This window comes from Pararge aegeria, chromosome Z, assembly GCF_905163445.1.
Source record: "Pararge aegeria chromosome Z, ilParAegt1.1, whole genome shotgun sequence".
NCBI classification, from domain to species: Eukaryota; Metazoa; Arthropoda; class Insecta; order Lepidoptera; family Nymphalidae; genus Pararge; species Pararge aegeria.
Genome location: NC_053208.1, coordinates 9985304 through 10005000, shown reverse-complemented (window position 1 = coordinate 10005000; position 19697 = coordinate 9985304). Strand labels below are relative to the sequence as shown.

The 19697-nt window shown below is 34.9% G+C and overlaps 1 protein-coding gene across 3 annotated transcripts in view; it reads left to right on the top strand.

Moving 5' to 3' along the window:
• LOC120636265 (facilitated trehalose transporter Tret1-like) overlaps positions 1 to 18920 on the top strand; it is a 44448-nt gene extending 25528 nt beyond the window's left edge. For all 3 annotated transcript variants that reach the window (XM_039907669.1, XM_039907671.1, XM_039907670.1), the window contains exons 5-14: positions 2748 to 2903; positions 4422 to 4505; positions 5300 to 5387; positions 6250 to 6383; positions 8612 to 8821; positions 9681 to 9749; positions 14843 to 14941; positions 15425 to 15570; positions 16247 to 16367; positions 16906 to 18920. In XM_039907669.1, the coding sequence (XP_039763603.1) occupies positions 2748 to 2903; positions 4422 to 4505; positions 5300 to 5387; positions 6250 to 6383; positions 8612 to 8821; positions 9681 to 9749; positions 14843 to 14941; positions 15425 to 15570; positions 16247 to 16367; positions 16906 to 16992 (1194 nt within the window). In that variant the 3' untranslated portion in view covers positions 16993 to 18920. The remainder of the gene's footprint in view (positions 1 to 2747; positions 2904 to 4421; positions 4506 to 5299; positions 5388 to 6249; positions 6384 to 8611; positions 8822 to 9680; positions 9750 to 14842; positions 14942 to 15424; positions 15571 to 16246; positions 16368 to 16905) is intronic.
• The last annotated feature ends 777 nt before the right edge of the window (positions 18921 to 19697 follow it).

Genomic DNA, 19697 nt, shown 5'->3' with positions numbered 1-19697 from the left:
TGATTAATTGACGGAGAGAAGCGAGCTCTTACAGAGTTTTGTAGCGTTCTGACACGCGGTCGTCTGTTCGTCCTGCCATCGAAAAGAGCCCTTTAAATTTTGAGGAACGCAGTAGCTACAAAATTATTTCTGATTTATACTTGATTATTAATAATATTATATCTATCTTTACTAGATCCACTAATCCCTACTAATATTATAAATGTCAATGTAAGTTTGTTTGTTACGCTTTCACGCAAAAACTGCTTAACCGATCCTCATGAAACATTGTACACATATTCTTGGAAGTTTTAGAAGTAATATAGGATACTTTTAACCCGACATTAAACTCGGTTCCTTTGGGAGAGGCGAGGTGTGTCGTAAAATCGTCAAGATTTTACACCATAACTCCGACAAATTATAACCGACTTAAATAATTATTTTTGTACTCTAGAGGTTATAATATGTGTTTAATTTTGCCCAAACTGTGGTTGGAGATAGAGGATACTACATACTTTAATTTTTTTTAAACAAAATATAACGCAGACGAAGACGCGGGCAACAGCTAGTAATATTATAAAGAAGTAACATTGTTTTTGTTGGTTTCTTTGTACCCAATAGACTCCGAGTGTACCTACTAGACCGATTTTAACCATTTCTTCACCAAAAAAAGCTAAACTAGTAAGAAAATAGGCAATAATTTACTATCAATAAAAATATACATCCTCAAATAATGTAACCCAAAGTAGCAAAAATTGGTTACAAAATTCATTACTTGGCGTGCGCTGAGGAAACTAAGTATTAGTGAACTCATTATTACCTACAAAAAAATCATCGAGGGTATATATCTAACTATCATAGTTAAGACGCATTAGCAGCTCTTGTTTTCTAAATTTTTAATTATTTATATTAGTATCGCAGTATTTATTCTTATTCAAATAAATGGTTTTATCATCAAGGATACCTATATATAGCACTAAATATCTTTAAAATTAATTCCAATCGGACATTATTTAAGACGTTATCACGAGTTTTAAAACAATCAGGACTCGCCTAAGCAAAACATTTCTTTTTAAATATTTTATTCTATTTATTAGTTAAGTGAATTGAATTTTTTTTTTAAAACTACACCCGATTTTTTCAAGAATTTGTACACAACCTTAAATGATCAGTATAAGTATACCTAAATTTAATGTCATACGTCTATCAAATAAACTGTTTCTACAAACGTGGGCGAAGTCGCGGTAAACACGCGAAGTTAACAATATTATATGTCGAGTAATAATCCAATTACGACAGTCCTATCCGGAAAAGATGTAATGTGTGCGCAGATTGTACCTAACAAAAAATGTAATAGGTGATTTTAAATTTGATTTTGTTTGAAGAACAAAAGCACTTTTGGTGCTTATTATATGGTAGACTTATAATAATTGAACAGAGGGCATTGTTATAAAATTTTAATATTGTAAGAGAACAACCACAGGTTAATTAACAATAACCACTAGAGTATCAGACACAAAGGGGAAAATTTAAATTGGCAGACAATTTAATTATACTTGGGTCCTACTTCAAACAAACGTTCAATATCGCAAGTTATTGGGGTTCAGCACCAAAACGGTAGAAAAGAAAATGTATCTAGAAAGTTTGTCTGTTAATTTGACAACATTTAGTTTAGTAACAAGGCAGGTAGACACCTAATGTGGTCTCGACCACAATGCATTACTCGACTGGTACAATGTGAATTAAACTCAAAACATCTGCCTTTCAGGAGAGCACCTAATCTTAATAATAGGCGTAGTTGTCTAATCTGTCTAGTTTATTATTTGGCTAAACTACAAAAATTATCAATATTTGTAAATTTTTTTGGCCTTTTTATAGAAATAACAAAAAACTTACAGAATTTCAGTTAACTTTTGTTTCTTTGCATCCGTCGGACTAATAGAAACAACGCGATTCTTCCCGTGGTTTTTTTTGGCCTTTTTGTAGTAATAACAAAAAAACTTACAGAATTTCAGTTAACTTTTGTTTCTTTGCATCCGTCGGACTAATAGAAACAACGCGATTCTTCCCGTGGCCACAAGGAGCCACAGCCACAGAATCGCGTTGTGAGAAATTTCGCGTGGCGATACCCTTTGCATGCTTGGTATATTATACTCACGCCGCGCCACGAGTCAATGAGTGTGTTTGTTTGTTTGCACGACCTTATTTGACGCTACTTTTTATTCCAGTATAAACAACGGTTCCCACGGGATTCGTAATAAACGCATACTAAGAACGCGGGCGACAGCTAGTTCCATAATATAATTCCAAATATCCCGAGGCCAGGTCGATTGATGTTTGCTACTGTGTAAGCGGAAGAGTTCCCGTGACCAGCAACCAGGTGACGATCGTGCACTGGGCCAGCGTGGTGGACTACGGCCTCAACCCTTCTGATAGTGCGAGGACATTTTTGCCTTGTAGTGGACCGGTAATGCGTTGATATGATAATTATGAAGAAATTTTACACTGCGGCTATTGTATATTATTTCCGAAACTGTAAAATGAAATATGTGCGCCGTGTAGTGAAGGCCGATCATAATAAAGTTGTCACTACCCCGCGGAATACTCTCCCGGCGGGTGTCGTACGAGGCGACTAAGGGAAAATAACGGAGAACTGTCAGCAAAGGCCTCTGTGCTACTACTACCATCTACTGCGATCACCTCTCCGGTGGCCTTTAGTGTAGCATTGGACTGTTATGGGCTATTCATGAAAATGTAATATGACGCAGGTGCTGACATACGTGGCGGAGATCACTCAGCCACATCTTCGCGGCGCGCTGACGGCGACTAGTTCGATGTGCATCATAATTGGGGTCTTCACACAGTTTCTCTTCGGTCTTCTCATGTATTGGCGCACTGTGGCACTCGTCAATATCATATTCACGGTTTGGCTTTCTTTTTATTTTTTATCTACCAACAACTATCAGTGTTTCTTAACTTTTTTATTAGCACCTTTGAAGTGCTGGTAATGATTGTTAAATGAGTTAAGCTCTAATGTTGCTACTACCACTTCTCATCCTGCGGTAGTGTACGAGGCGACTAAGGGAATATAACGGCGAACGTCATATGTGCTACTACTACCAAATACTGCGATTCCCAACCTCTTCAATTGTGATAAACGACACCGGGAGGTACGAGTATCTTTGCATCGTTCGAGTCCATGTAAGACTGAGATGCATCGATAATGCATCGTATGCATCGATAATGCAGTCGTATTTATATCAAAACACCCACCAACTCATTGGTTGATAATCAAATATAATTTTAATTGTTTCTTGAAACATATTTAATAAAATATCTGGAAAATATGAATTTATAGTTATCAAAAGTTTAATTTTTTACCAACTTTATAAATTCACTGTAACACTTGTCTTCGATTTTATGGGAATACTCTCTTACCTTGACTTGGGACCTTTAGTCTATCTACGGACTATTTTTGGCTGTTCATGAAACTAAGAATGTGGCCATAGAGGTAAATCCGATTATTCCAAAAGGCCACCGGAGATATGCTCTCTGGAGTTAGGAAATTGACTTGAATTGATGCCTTGGAAAGTACCTTAAAACATCTGTCTCGTTAAAATCACCAACATTTAATAATTATTTTTTAGATTTTACAATCTCGCACTATTTACAAATTATAAATATATTACAACAATACACATATCGCTATCTAGCCCCAAAGTAAGCGTAGCTTGTGTTATGGGTACTAAGATGACTGATGAATAATTTTATGAATAATAAACATAAATACTTATAATATATAGATAAACACCCAGACTCTGGTCCCGTTATAATCACTAACATAAAATAATTATCTTTCAGAGTTCACAATCCCGAACTATTAATAAATAACAAACATACTATAACAATACACACATAGCTTACTAGCCTCGAAGTAAGCGTAGCTTTTGTTATGATGCTAAGATGACTGATGAATAATTTTATGAATAATAAACATAAATTCTTATAACATAAATTCTATTATTCTATTATTCTTATAACATAAATTCTTATAATATATAAATTCTTATAAACACCCAGACTCTGGCAAACATTCATGTTCATCACACAAACATTTTCCAGTTGTAGGAATCGAACCCACTCTCACTGCCCACTGCGCAAATCGGCCGTCAGCTATGAGGGAGAAGTATTCCCAGCTGTGGGACGTATCGCATCGCATCACAGTAAATCCTTCCGACTTCTTAAAAACCAAACTTAATTCTTACCAATTGTGAATCTTGATTTATTGATATTTTTGTGTGGAGTGTGGAGTCCATCAAGCCGCACTAGGCCAGCGTGGTGGACTATGGCCTTAACCTGTTCTTGTGGGAGGAGACCCGTACACTGTAGTTGGCCGGTAATGGGTCGATATGCTCATGATGATGAATTTTATAATTTTTCAGGTATTAGCTGTAATTGCACTTTGCTTCGTCCCTGAATCACCTCACTGGCTGGTATCCAGAAAAAGAGTAGAGGACGCAAGAAAGGTAAATTTAATGCCTTATAGTAAATAAATTTAAAACTTAATAGTAAGTTAATATTTTTACAAGGTATTTGCCCTTATATGCATTCTTTAGGATTTTAATAAAACCTTCCTTTAGTTGTTCTTCTCTCTGGGAGTTTACTGCACATAATAAGTACGTCACTTGTTGTGCGTCGAACTTCCTCTGTGTTTTGCTCGCTTCTCTAGCCCCCCCGGCAATGTGCACTTCCGGCCATTCCGGCAACGTGGCCGGGATCTCAAGTTGACATCGCGTTAATCTGCCACGTCCTTGAACTCAAGCACCAAGTTCGTTGGTTTCGGTGAAGAAAACCACACCCTGAGGAAATAAAAAATCGCAATAATTATATAAATTTACCAAAGTTTAGTTTACCAATCCGCAAATTTGCCGGCGTAGTACACATTCTGAGCCTTGTAGTGAGCCGGTAATGGGTTTGTGATGACGATTATTTTGATGATGACGAGAATAGGATCGTATACATCACTGCTTCTGAGCGATACTTACCGGTGCGAGCAGTTACGCTGAAAGGAAAAGCCACTTAAAAAATTATTTATTGTGAAAGCAATGGAGCAACATAGAGTGTCTTGAATCTATTACTCTTTCACTCGCTCGTGAAAGAGGAGGTAAGTTTCCTGGTATTGAAGCATTAAAAAAATGGAAGAATTAATGCTTAATTAATGACCATTCATAAATAAATGGTTAATGAATTAAAATAAACTTAAGGTGACTGTTGATGTTGATGCAAATAATGAACATGCAACAAATTGTTATATTAACAGAGCCTGCAGTGGTTACGAGGTTGGACTGGTCCCCAAGCTGTTGAAGGCGAGCTAAGGGACATTCAAGCGTTGTTCAAACGAAAAAAAGGTACAACTTTATACGAATAGATAATTAATTTAAAGTTTGAAGTGCTTACCTATTTCAAAATCTAAAAGTAGATAAATATACCTACGAGGCACAACTTATCCATACTAATATTCTTTTCTCTTGTAGCAACGTGGTTGCAAAATTTTCAATATGTTTAAAATAAAACAGTACCTAGGTAGGTATTATTGGCATCCTACCTATGTAAGGAACAATGAAAAAAGCTGAAATTAAAAGCTTTGTCTACTTATCGGTATTGCTTGGTGTTTATTGTCACGTAGGAAATTTCACTGTCACTTAACTTCATATAACTCGTAGTTAAAATAAAATCATTTACCGGAATCGCCCAAATTGTTATTCATCGGTTAGGTACCTGTCAAAGCCCTAATTACTTCATTATTTATATAATTTTAAAGATGGTATTTTTATTTTATGTACTTGCTAGATAGCTACTATTTTGTGTGCTAATTTTTACCGCCTCGTGATTCAGTAAGTTTTCAGTTCGTTTAAAGCGTGACTGCTGTGATGCCGTCGAGCTCGTGCGTTGTTCTGTTTCGCCAGAATATCAGAACTCAAGTTTTCAGTTAAAAACCTTCAGCAATAACCAGAGGCGCAACCTTTATCTTTTATTTTGCCGTTCTTTCTTTTTATATTCCTACTAACACCAGTTACCATGTAATGTTGCAGTACAAATAAATGTGTGTTCTTTAATAAAATCAATATAAAAATAAGATTAACAGTCTGTACATACCTACATTGAAAGTCCATTCATTGCGGCGATTTAAAGAATACTAACATACTTAATCCCTTTCGATAATTGCAGCATGTTAATATGTTAATATAATATTTTTTATGAATTTTCCAGCTGAAGCCGAGGATCAAGAAGAAACTTTATCAGAGAAAATATCTCAATACCTGGACAGAAGCTTTTTGGTGCCATTCTTCCTGGTCTCCTACAGCTTCTTTGTTGGCCACTTTAGTGGGATGACAACTTTGCAGGTGAGACAAAACTGTTCAGGAAAATTATACAGATGGGGCTCCTGATTTCTTAAACCTTAAATACTGGAAAAATTTTGATGTTGTTCCGCTTTAATAAACCTGAATCTTTGAATATTTGAAACCTTTAAAATGGAGGTATTTAAAGTAGTAACGTAAGGTATGTAACAAAGAACAGGCACATAATAGTTTAGGTATCGTTTTGAATAAAATTTTTGAAGCTCTGAAATAATTCAACGTAGCTAGCAATAATAATTTAATTACAAGCGTTTACCTACAGGTAATTCATTTATTTATCGCGTGGAGTACCTATTAATGGCGCCGGCAAAAATTTAATTTTGCTAACGCAACAGACTGCAAGCTCGGTAATTAAATTACCTACCCTCATTGAGTAGCTTCGCTATAAGAGGGTCAACTGACATTTATTTGTCTGTCAGATTTTAAATAAAGTTTAGATTGTTGATTTTTAACGCAAAATCAAATTAATGATCAAATGAGGAAATTGTTTCTAAAAAAGGAAACTAGAACTGAAAATACCTAATACAATCTTACACGGACAATCTAACCATGGTAGGTTGTGACTTCGGCTTGAATTCCCGGGGGGGCAAGTTCTAATTCCAGCACGCACATCAATCTTTTATAAGTTATGTGCGTTTGAAGCAATTAAAATATCACTTGCTTTAACGTTGAAGGAAAACATTGTGAGGAAACGTGCCTGAGAGTTATCCATAATGTTCTCAAAGACGTGTGAAGCCCACCAATCCGCACTGGGTCAGTGTAGAGGACCTAAACCCTCCTCATTTTGGGAAGAGACCTGTGGCCCGTAGTGGGCCGGCAATGTATTGGAATGACGATGATAAGGTTAGGACATTCTACGAACAAACTTTCAAGGTTTAACACTAAGTTGTAGTAAGTCTAAGGTACATGTAGTAAAACACTATGAACCTTATACCTACTTACACAACTGTATTTTTATGATGTACAGAATCATACATTTCAATGGATAAGTTATTATAGTAGAAGTGGATATAGCATTAAGAACATACAGAATCCTTATTCAGCCATTCTTGTGTGTGTGTGTGTGTGTGTTTTTGTGTTCAAAAATATGTTTCCAGCACAGGAACTTTTTCTAATTTTCCCATTCTATGGTAAACGTTTAATGTTCTAAACGTTAACTGTAGTAGTAAAATAATTACTTTCAACTGCTAAATGGTAAAAATTTACTAACCGTTTGTTCGGAAAACAACTCTAAAGTGGAGTGTATTTTGATGCTTGAATATTAGTCATGTACACGGTTTATGTATGTTCTTAATTCTGTGGATATAGATTATAAAAAAGCGCCTACTAGGTATAACTTTCATAGTTACCGAATTAGGTATTGCGGAATGCGTCCCGAAGGTAGAAGATTATAACAGAATAATAAGTTTAGCTATATTCGAGTTACAAACAAACCTTACCTCCTGTTTACACCGGCACAGTAATGAGAACATAGAGACAGCATCCGCTAATCATTTAATCAAACAAAATGTATCCACTTTAGAGGCTACATTTGCTCACACCGCTCATATACCTAACGATGTTGGTGATATAATAATATGATTGTATATAATGATATGTTTATTGACAAGGATTGGTATTAATTTACAATGATGTATCAGCACGGCTGCTAATATATTCTTTCCACTACTTGGTACCTAAGGAAAGTACCAAAAAAATTAAAAGAAGAAGAAAAGAAAAACAACATTACATAAAAAACGAAAAGGGGCGAATGGATGGAATGGATAAAAAAAATATTACATAAAAAATATGCTTTCTATGTTTTCATGTATTATCCCATTTATACCAAGCAACGAACTTAAAATATTCAGGTTTTTTTTTTACCAATTTTATTTCACAGCTAACAGTAGAATACCAGCTACACAAATGATTTGCCTTGATGCCTAGTTATATAAACGATGATGATGAATCTACCTTATAATATAATTATAATAACTAAGTCATAAATATATTTAAAATAGTAGTAGTGTAGTAGGTATAACGGAATCAATCATTTTAAATTTATAAATAAACGTACCTAGATATTTCATCTATAAGTTATAAATTTCAATACTAGCAGTAGACATTAGGGACTTTAAATAGACTTATAATGAATATGAGACTTGCTAGGTTAGAAAATACGATAATTTCATTCACCTACTAAAAGCATTCAAAGTGTTCTTTTATTGTTACAGACGTACGCAGTTTCCATATTCCAGATGTTAGAAGCGCCGATTGATAAGTACTATGCGACGCTGATTCTTGGCATTCTGCAGATCGTAGGGTCTGGCGCGTGTGTGATACTGGTACATTACACTGGAAAGCGGCCTTTGACCTTCTTCTCCACTGCCGCTGCTGGAGTGTGTTGTATTTTGGTAGCTGGTTACGATGGTTACTTTAAAACTGTAAGTAAATTATAAACATTTTCTTTTTTTGTTTTAATAAATAAATATTCTACGACAATACACACATCGCCATCTATCCCCAAAGTAAGCGTAGCTTGTGTTATTGGTACTAAGATAGCTGTTGAATATTTTTATGAATTAAATACTTATAATATACAGATAAACACACAGACTCTGAAAAACAATCATGTTCATCACACAATCGAACCCACGGCCTAGGACTCAGAAAGCAGCCGTCCAATTAATTAATTTTCATTAGTAGTGGAGCTTTTTGTGGCAGAGCTCGTCCGGGGAAGTACCTACTAGGTACCGCTTGTTTGTGCCGCAAAGCAAAGCTGTATTATTCCTGTCTGGATGGCGTGGGTGCGGGTGCTATAACATGCACATGAGGCTGAACACCTACGTCTCAGGTTGATGGATATGGGGCAGTATTTAGTAGGACGCGTTCTAGTACGTCATCACTAGAAACCGATTAGGTTAGGTAACAGGTTAGCCCACTATAATCTTAGACTGAATCATCACTTCCCACATGGTGAGATTGCAGTCAAGTTAACTTATAACTAATATTAAGAAGGTTAACTAATATTAGAACACAAATCTATTCAATAACGCCCAAAACATTATAAGGTGGTTATACATTGTGTAATTGTACCTGCCAACCGATTTGAAATGATATCAGTAGAATTTAGGTTTCATGCAATATATGGATTTAACAGGTCATTAGGTGCCAAATTTCCACAGCAGCTAGCTAAATTTGATGTCAACTGAGATAATCGGGTTTGCTGTGCCCAGCATTGGGACATTGGTTCAATTCTTTGTTCGGTTTGTGACATGACTAAACAAGTTTTTTTTTTTGCAGCACGATGTGTTAAACAAAACATCTTCGGAAATACACAATGCAACAATCGGAGTCAACAGTAACAGTTTTGTAAGTACTATAAGGGAGTTTCCACACTAAACATCATTTAAATGCTTAGGACAGGGGTTTCCAACCTTATTAAGCTAGCGTTGCACTAACTAGTCAAGAAAATTGTCATGGCGCCTTCACCTTAACCTAGCTAGTTGAAATAGGCAGGTACTTATTTGTCATTAAGGCAGTCAGGCGCAAAAAATTAAAACATACTTATTATGAAACTAAGTATTAAATCCACAAAAGAATAATAAATTAGAACGAAGAATTAAGAAAAATAAAAATATATCAACAATGGGATGGCTGAGCGTTCGGTGTTGTCAAATCCAGTGGTTCTTGCGCCACCGAGCGACGGCTTCTTATAAAAAAAACCCTGACACCAATAGCTTTAGTACAAGATTTAGACGTTTTAGAGTTGCAAACCTTTCTGATTTTTGTTTTGCAAACGTGTTAATATTCCCCAGCTTAAGAATTGTAGGAAAATAAGATCTTTTTTATTCCGCTTTTTATTTCAAAACGACTCCTCGATTGCGAGCGATTAAATCTTGTAGGTACCTACTAAGGCTAAAGAGCGCCGCGCAATCGTTAGACGGCGTCGGTTGGTTCAGTGTGTAGTCTCCTTTATGTAATACATTCCTATGAATAAATAGGTACAAACTTTCTCTTCGACTGCTTACTCTTCTGGGCCCTGTTTCTCTATGGCATTGAAATCTTAATGTTTTTTTAGACGTAGGTTATTAAAAGAACTGTAAAATTTAACATCACAAACTTTAATTTGTGTAGTTTTCTAAAGTAACGAAAAAAGAGTTCACTTTATACTACACTAGTGCAGTGTTAACTATTATGGCTAGTCATTAACGCTACACCAGAATCTTTACTACCATCTTTTCAATATTATAATCCTTATTTTTAAAACGTCAAGGTATCCAAAATAACGTGTCGGTTTAAGAGAAAACTGTTTAAAAAACTAATGGCAGTAAAACTCTAGGCTATGGAGCATAGTTCTTAAACAAGAACCTCAACAACATTACAATAATATTACTGTTTGGTAGCAAGCCCCTGCAAGGTAGAGAGCTGTGAACTTTTATGTAACAATTTATGTTAAAGAGTGAATTTTAAACGATTATAATTTAATAGAAAGACACCTCAATGCTTGTAGTATTTCGAATTTAGATAATTGTTCCAAATACAGTTGCCACCACTCTTCCTCTTCACACGGGTGTCGTACGAGTCGACGAAAGAATATAACGGAGACAGGGCAGCAGCGTCCTCTGTGCTACTACTACCATACACTGCGATCGTCAACCCGTTTGCCCAGGGTGGTGATTATAGGAGAGGCCTCTAGTCTAGCAGTGGACGGTGACTCTCTGGCAGGTGCTAATGATGATGATGACATTTACAAACGTTCTAGAAGACCGCATATTTAACAGCCAGTTGGCGCAGTGGGCAGCGACCCAGCTTTCTGCGTCCAAGGACGTTTGTTCGATTCTCACAACTGGTGCCCAAAAAGTTGGGCAGTAACTCGTGCCCAATAAAGTCACGGTGTTTTCTTTCAGTGAAAACTATGGCAGTGGTTTACTCAAACACTATTGGCTTTCGGTTTCACAGATAAGTCTCAGAGACAGTACATAATGTTCCTCTAAAGCCTGTGAAGTATTAATTCGGTTTTCAATGGTATGAGTCCGTGAAAATGTCCCAAATGACGACCTCCCTGGCGAAGCGTTGAGCTTGGAGGTCGGTTTCGATTCCTGGCATAGGTATTTTGAGAAGTTTTGATTTTTTTCTGGCCTGGTCTGGTGGGAGGCTTCGGCTGGGTTAGTGATGTATCCCTACAGACAAAGACGTGTTGCTAAGTTCCGGTAGGATGTCGCGTAGAAGCCGTTTATGGGTATGGGCTTAATACGACTGCCATGCTCCTTAACAGGTTAGCCCTCTACCATTTTTTTTTGTGGTAAGGTGAATCTCACCGAGATTGCAGTCAAGAGCTGTCATGTAGCAGAATAAAAAAAAAATTAACATGATACCCACCTTCATTATCACTACCGATATATATACTCGTACCTAACAGATGTCGAGATAGATATTATGCAGAACGCTTGAAACCGATCAAGCCAATAATTAAAAATCGATTGTGTTCAGGTAAACTTGTTATGCAAATTGGCGCATGCGAACCATTGATCAAGTCTCAAGTCTCATGCAAATGGTAAATTCGCTTATGCCCGTTTTTACTAACGACGAACGAGGCAATGCCTAAATAAGTAACGCCTTATCCAAGGATATTCCTAGGCATACAACAACCGTTCATCAATAGTTAGGTATCTTCTAAGAGTTGGTGAAACGTTTTTTTCTATAGAAATCGCTTAAATCAGTAGGCATTCGAGTTAGACGATACCTAGGTTTATTAAATACGGGCAATAATCATCTGCCTGCATATGATTTCGAGCTCGGAATCTTGGGAATTTGTATCATAGTTCAAATTGAAAAAAGAAAAGAAAAAAATATTTGTTTTTCTCAGTTATTTTTCCTTTCCTATGGCGCCGATTTTTGTCCCCCTACTATGACGGTCTAAGCGGCCGGGACGGCCCTGGCTGGGGGCCGTACTATATATGGAAGAAAGCTGGCTCCTCACCTCATAGTTGTTTTAAGCATGATTGCTTATATAGGCATGCCGCGGATAATCGCTAAGCGCAAGTTTATTCGACTATAAATATATAAATTTAAATTTAAAAAATCCCCGACTATTAAATTTAGCATTTTTCTTCGAGTAAAGCCCTTTCATTCGATACCCATACTGAAAAAAAAATTAAAAAAATTTAGTTTCCCATTCTGTGTTATTGGCCATCTTGGATTTGAAATTTGTCAGATTATACAGTATTCTATTACTAGTTGAAATCTTTCATTTGATATTAGTATTTTGTAAAAAATATGTAACACGCTTGTTCGTGGCGGCGGCCATCTTAACGAAACACACAGACACCCAATCAGTGGGTCAGTATAGTTATACTCATCGGATAACACGCGACATCGGACCGGATAGCTAACTCTCTTGGCGTCTTGTATTAACCGGTAGGGTGGTAACTAGACACCGTCGAAACCTCCCACCATAATAAAAAATAGGTGTGTGCTATTCTAAAGTCGCATTTATTACTTACACTAACTAGATAGAATTACATTATTTATGAATAACTATAAGACAAATATAATTGTCCACCAATCCGCACTGGGCCAGCGTTGGAGAATACAGCCTTTAACCCCTTCTCCTTGTGGGAGGAGACCCGTGCTCTGTAGTGAACCGGCCATGGGTTGATGTGGTGAATGTTTATTTCGCATACTTTCACAGTATTGTCCTATGGGATCTTGCTGTAGGGAAAAGCTGCAGATATTGAAAGTATATTTATACTACAGAAAAGAGCCGTACGATCAATATATAAACTTGGATCACGCGAATCGCTTCGTGAAAAATTTAAACAAATAGGTATTCTTACAGTAGCTTCGCAATACATTTATAATAATATAGTCTTTGTGAGGCAAAATATTACTCTTTATAAATCAAAAGCTGAAATTAACAATCGACTTACCAGAAACGGTCATAAATTAGTGATATCTGCATATCGTCTGCGAAAGGTGCAGAACTCCTTTGTGGGGTTGAGTATACGCTTTTACAACATGATTCCTAAGGAAATTCTTGACCTACCAATGCATACATTTAAAAAATGTGTAAAAACGCATCTAGTACTAGGTTACTATACATTTGATGAATTCCTCAATGACAAGGTAGAATGGAAGCAGCCAGCCTCGCTCTCATCTCCCGCAAGATAGCAAAATGATTGTAAATGTTGATGTTGGAAAAGAGCAACTACTGAGTTTCTTGCCGGCTCTTCTCGGTAGAATCTGCTTTCCGAACCGGTGGTAGAGTCACACAAACATGCATACTTGACGTTTCAAAAGTGCTTATGAAGTAGGCCTACTTGAAATAAATGAATTTGAATTTGAATTTGACGATGATAAGACAAATGAATGAGAGATGATACACTACACTATAAAACACATGATATTAATATAGTCTACGAGTACTATAGTAATACTCAGCGAATATTGAAGTAAAGGTCATTATTCTATATTCTCAACAATTCACGGAACAATGCTGTCCACCCGTCATGGAATAGATGCCATTGAGCATTGCTATCCAAAAGCGCATTGAATGATGACAATGAACACAGTATTGGTGCCATGCTTCGTGCAACAGTGTTACAGGAAGGGACCACGAATAATTTGTTTTTTCGTGGACGTAGGTTATTGTCTTTTGGGGCACGTACACAACACAGTTGTTTATAAAGATCTGGAGCATCGTAAGATTTGTACATTGTTTTTAGTTGGTCGCAATTCCGTCTGACCTCCAGGAAGTTAAACCCTAAGAAACAAAAAAAAATTTGATGGTCTATATAAAGGGGTAATACCCATAGCAGCGCTTGAACAAGTATCTAGGTGAATCTAAAATAACGGTTAACCTTTAGGCATGGGCCTTTTAGTTTTATACGATTAAAATATCAAAAAAGTTAATCAAAACTTTAAAAAAGTTATTGTAAGTTGGGTATTTATAGTATTTATTATATTATATATTTGTGGTTTATTTAATCTTTATTTCGTAGGTTTTTTTATTTTGTCCGAACGAGTAAATTATGTTTCCCAATAGATTTTTCTTTGGTTTTGTTTTTCTTTTTACATACTTAAAAACCTTACAGTTTTGTTTTTTTCTAACCACGCCAATTTTGACGAGTATGTAAGCCAAGTTACTCAATATTGCCTTTTTAAAATATTAGAGGCCTAGAAAAATACACCCCTGCACGTGGCACGCACCCGCTCGTTGTGATGCGCCGAACCGCAAACGGAATAAGCCGCGTTGCGCGTTATTATTGTTAGCTTTTAAAACCCCGTCCATATAACCAAAGGGCAAAATGAGACTAGACTGGTACAAAATGGCTACAGGCCTCCAGGCATTAAGTTTCGCCTATGCGCGTACTTTTATTTATTGTGTGTTTACAAAGCTCCTTCGTTATTTGGAAGCTTGATTATATTTAATTAAATGATTACACTCGTTAATTTCCTTTCAGGACAATCCCTATTCATGGATTCCCACAACGTTATTGATGTTGCTAGCTTTAGTCACTCACACTGGTATCCGACTGTTACCATGGATTCTTATTGGAGAGGCAAGTATTGGATGAGAGATATTTATAGCTTTAATAGCTCAACGGATGTAGTTGTCAACGGCGAAACACGTGTATTGAAGCCGGGCGGTCGTTAGTTCCGTCGTTGCTTATGCCCGCCCTACTTCAGAAAAAGTGTTCACACAGTTCTTTTTTTTATTCCACAACAAAATAGCCCTAGGCTGCAAACTAACCTGGTAAGTGATGACGCAGTCTAAGATGGTTTCTATGCGACATCATGTAGGAACGATGAATCGCATCGCGGCACGTACTTGTCGATAGAGGTTTTTAGAAATTATTTATTACGTTTAATATAATAATAGAGCTAACTACATCCAAAAACTCATGGTGTTAAGAGTATGACTGTTTTGCTAAAAATCAATAACTTTTCCTTCTTTTCCATCCCTGTTTGATTTTGTTTTTAAATTTCCTCTCATAATCATCTCATCTGTATTCAGTTATCTAACAATTTATTCTTGCTTTCAGGTATTTAGCGCTAAAACAAGATCAGGCGCTGCAGGTCTTTCAAGTGCTATCGGTTACGTTTTCGGATTTCTCACCAACAAAATATACATAACCATGGTGGACTCTCTCTCTATATGGGGGACATATGGCTTGTACGGCCTTATTTGGTACGTTAGTCTTTTATTTAAATTGTTAGCAGTTTGAAGTGTCTGTGTGTGTTTATTTGTGTGTCTCTCTATGGAGTTGTAGCGCCGACCGGATAAACTGTTTTTTTCTTAATACAAGGTTGTTTGGAAGCATCCGGCTTCGCTTTCATCTCTCACAAGATAAATGAATGTTAAAATGTAAAATGTAAATTGTTGATGTTGGAAAAGAGCAACTGCTGAGTTTCTTGCCAGCTTCTTCACGGTAGAATCTGCCTTCCGAACCGGTGGTAGAGTCACTACAAACAGACAGACTTGACGTTTCAAAAGTGCTTATATTAGGCTTACTTGAAATAAATCAAATTTGAATTTGAATTTAATTTATTTTTGTTTGAAATGATGATTAATTAGGATCAGTTCTTAGCTGTGCTTGATGGCCTGAAATAGCAAGTGTGTGTAATCCGCCACAAAATGGCCGATTATATATACTCTCTATCTATTTTTCCAAAACTCATTCAATATGGGTATCAAATTAATAGGCTTGACTAGTAAAATAATATAAGTTATACAACATGAGTAATTTCAAATCCAAGATTGCCGCCACCACAAAATGCCCAAAAAGGACTAGCTAGAAGAGTTTTTTTTCCATACCCACTCCTCAAAATACTTAATATTATGTATTTTAATGCATATTTTACAGTTTGACGGGGTGCATAGTATTCTACTTCATATTACCAGAAACGGAAGGCAAAAAACTGAATGACATAGAAAATCATTTTGCTGGAGTGAAAAACCTGACCAATACAGTCTACCGCTCACAGGTACGTAAAAATATATCAGAGTACTAATTATTAACGTTATCTAAGTGGTCTCGAAAAACCTAATAGTTTACGTACCTATCTAACCTAGTAGCTTTTTGTGACAGAGCTCGTCCGGGGAAGAACAACCTACCGTCACATTAATTCATAAGTACTTATGCGTGTATAGGTACGGGTGTGTGATTTAAATATTATCTAGGCAGTAATTCAATCTGTTTTCATAATCAACCTTTTAATGTACCTACACACAACTGATGTTATGGTTGTCAATTTTTCTCTAAATGTTGGGAAATAATTAATAATAATATTTTTTATAATTTACTAAATTTATTGTAAAATCGTGAAATTCTTAGGAAAATCGGTACAAAAAACAATCAATTTCGTTAGAAATACCGCAAAAAAGAGTTACTTCGAGCTCACTGGCTCAGATAGTACCTACTTAAAACTGTAGTATCTAATAAAATATGTCTTAAATGTGCAAAACTTTTAAAGTACCAGTATATGCTTTAAACGATTCTTAATATAAAATTGTCTGTTACAGAAAAATATGAGCATAGAAATCTCTCGAATGAGAGACTTAAAAGGAACAACAAATCCAACATTTGAAGGAGACAACACAAATTTATAGAAATAGTAATTAATTAGTTTAAACATAAATTTTGGTAGAAATTAATTCTGAAGACCACGCTGACTATGCTTTGAAGAAAATATAACATAATATTTTTAAAATTAAAATGTAATATTTTTAAATTTTTAATAGCTAGGTTACAGTTATTGAACATTAAAAATACTATGTTATTATTTTAGGTTAGGTTAACAACCCAAATGAATAAGGCAATATTACAATGTTATATGGAACCACATTAAATCATTATGTAAGTGAAAATGTAAGGATGTTTGTAGCTCTATCACTGAGAAACGACATTTACTGGAAATGAAATTGCGTATCAATTTCGGGCCTGCCCGTGATTGTAACATAAAAGAATCTGTTTTTATCCAGAAAATTGTTCGAATCGGCAAAATAGAATAAATACCCTTTGAAATATATTTATTTAATTAAAAATTAGTGACGTTTTGTCGAACCTTGTAAATAGTTTTTGTTAGAATATGTGTTAAATTTCAGGTAATGTAACTTTATTAAACCTGTACATAATACCTACGACCGTATAGTTAAAAATGGCTTTATGAATCTACTTACCTTTTAATTGAAGTGATATCAGACCTTCCCGACACCGTGATGATTTGTATATAAAATTTTAGGAAGGACAATGTGATTGGCTTATGTATACCAACTTACTTGCTACAACACAATAGAAAAGAGGGAAAAGATAATATCTCACCTCACTCCACTAAGTAAGTATGCGGTTGCGATGAGTGAGTCAGACAACCAGTTGTTGGGAAGGTTTGTCAACACTTTTTAGTTCGGATTTCGGTAAACGATTGTCGATTTTTAACTAAATGTAAGAGTGGAAGTACAATACATACTTATATTTTATTTGTGAGACATATGTAAAGATTATACGAGTACCTAACAAAGTATTTTCTTGTTATTTATATTATAAAGTTATCTAAATACTAAATCATTAATTATTTTGTAAATAGCCTGTAATATATTTCTGATAACAACAAAATAAAATGAACCATCTCTTTTGAAATATTTTAAGTGCTGAAAGCTTAACTCAATTTCAAAATAAGTATTGATTCAATTACAAATAAATATTGATATCGATACCTATTCTGCTTACCTTTATTTTATTAAACATGTTAAGTTGTAATGTTGTTGTAAATTAAATGTTAAAGGTAATTATTTATTACGAAATGTAATTGTGTAGTGTAATTATTTAAGAAATTGATTCAATAAGGCCACATTGCTCTGCTTATATCTTCAACTTGTGCTTTGGACTTACAATATCACGTAGCTAAGAGAGTGGCATGACCGGATACCTAAGATTTCGGTGTGCGTTGCTTTGCGGCGTTGCAGTTTCTTAGAGCAGCATCACATATCTCTAACGAAAATTCGAAGTATATTTTATTCAATTATTACTTAAAATTTGCGATAAAATCAAGAGTACTCCTTCTATAATTATGATGACATTTCTGTGAATTTTAATTATTCTAATTTTTTAATTACTAATTCATAGGCACATGGTATTTCCTCCAAGTCCTGTTTAATTTAAATATAAAATTTAATTAAATATATTAACATTTTAAACCTAGAAATGATTAGAAATCGAATCCGCTCTTGTTTCGCGCAAAATAAAAAAAAATGGGTTGTCGTGTCAAAGACCAATAAAATCATTATGGATGAGAACATTATTTAACTACGTCCAAATCTACGTTTAGTAAATCATAGGGAAATATGTAAGTGTTTGTAGTATGTAAGCATACCTATTCCCTTAAATTAATAACAATATATTTCATTTAAATTTTAGCAGTAATCCTTCCAATTTTACAGTTATATTTTATAGTAGACGTAGACGTATTTAATAGTATCGAAGAATTTAAGTAAGATTAAAATTGTACATAATTTTATGATTAATAAAGTGTTGCCTGTTATAACGTTTTTATAATGTATAAATATATCTATGGAATTTACGTTGAATTACTAATAAAACATTTTGTATTTTATTCTGTTTTCAAAATACGAGATGAAGATGAAGCCTTAGCCTATTTCTATGAAATAAGACGAGAAAATAGGTATACGCTTAATTTTGTAAAAACCAAATTTTAGCCGTGCTAAGGGCCAATTATGGGCCATTGATTAGATAACTTATTATTATAATTGCAAGAAATATCTATTAAATCCCTAATGGTTAGAAAAGCCGAGGGTCCTGGTTGTGTTGCATTTAGTTTAGGTGTAGTTTTTAAGATATTTTTAAGATAAATATGTACTATGTACTTAGTATAAACAAATGACAGCAGAAATCTTTTCCATATTTAAAGCGCAAAATTTGAAATTCGGAGTATTATACTTACTCTGGAACTTTCCAAATATTAGGTAATCCGATCCGATTAAATCCGATTTTCATATTTTTTAACTATTAGAAAGTTATTTAATCCAGAAGTAACGTAGGCTATTTTATTTCAGTTATTAAGTCAGAAGAAAACATACAAACGTAGTGCTTTAACTTCCTGCGCTGACTAAATATAGGTATGTAGTTCGGTACATAATACAATACAAATAATGAATAATACATTATACGTAAATAATAAATATATCTACTGAAAAAAATATTGATATTTAACCAATCTTAAACCTATCTATTAAAAAAAGCCACAATAACTCATTTTATGTTCTAAAATATAGATCCTTAAAAAAAGTCATTTTATTAT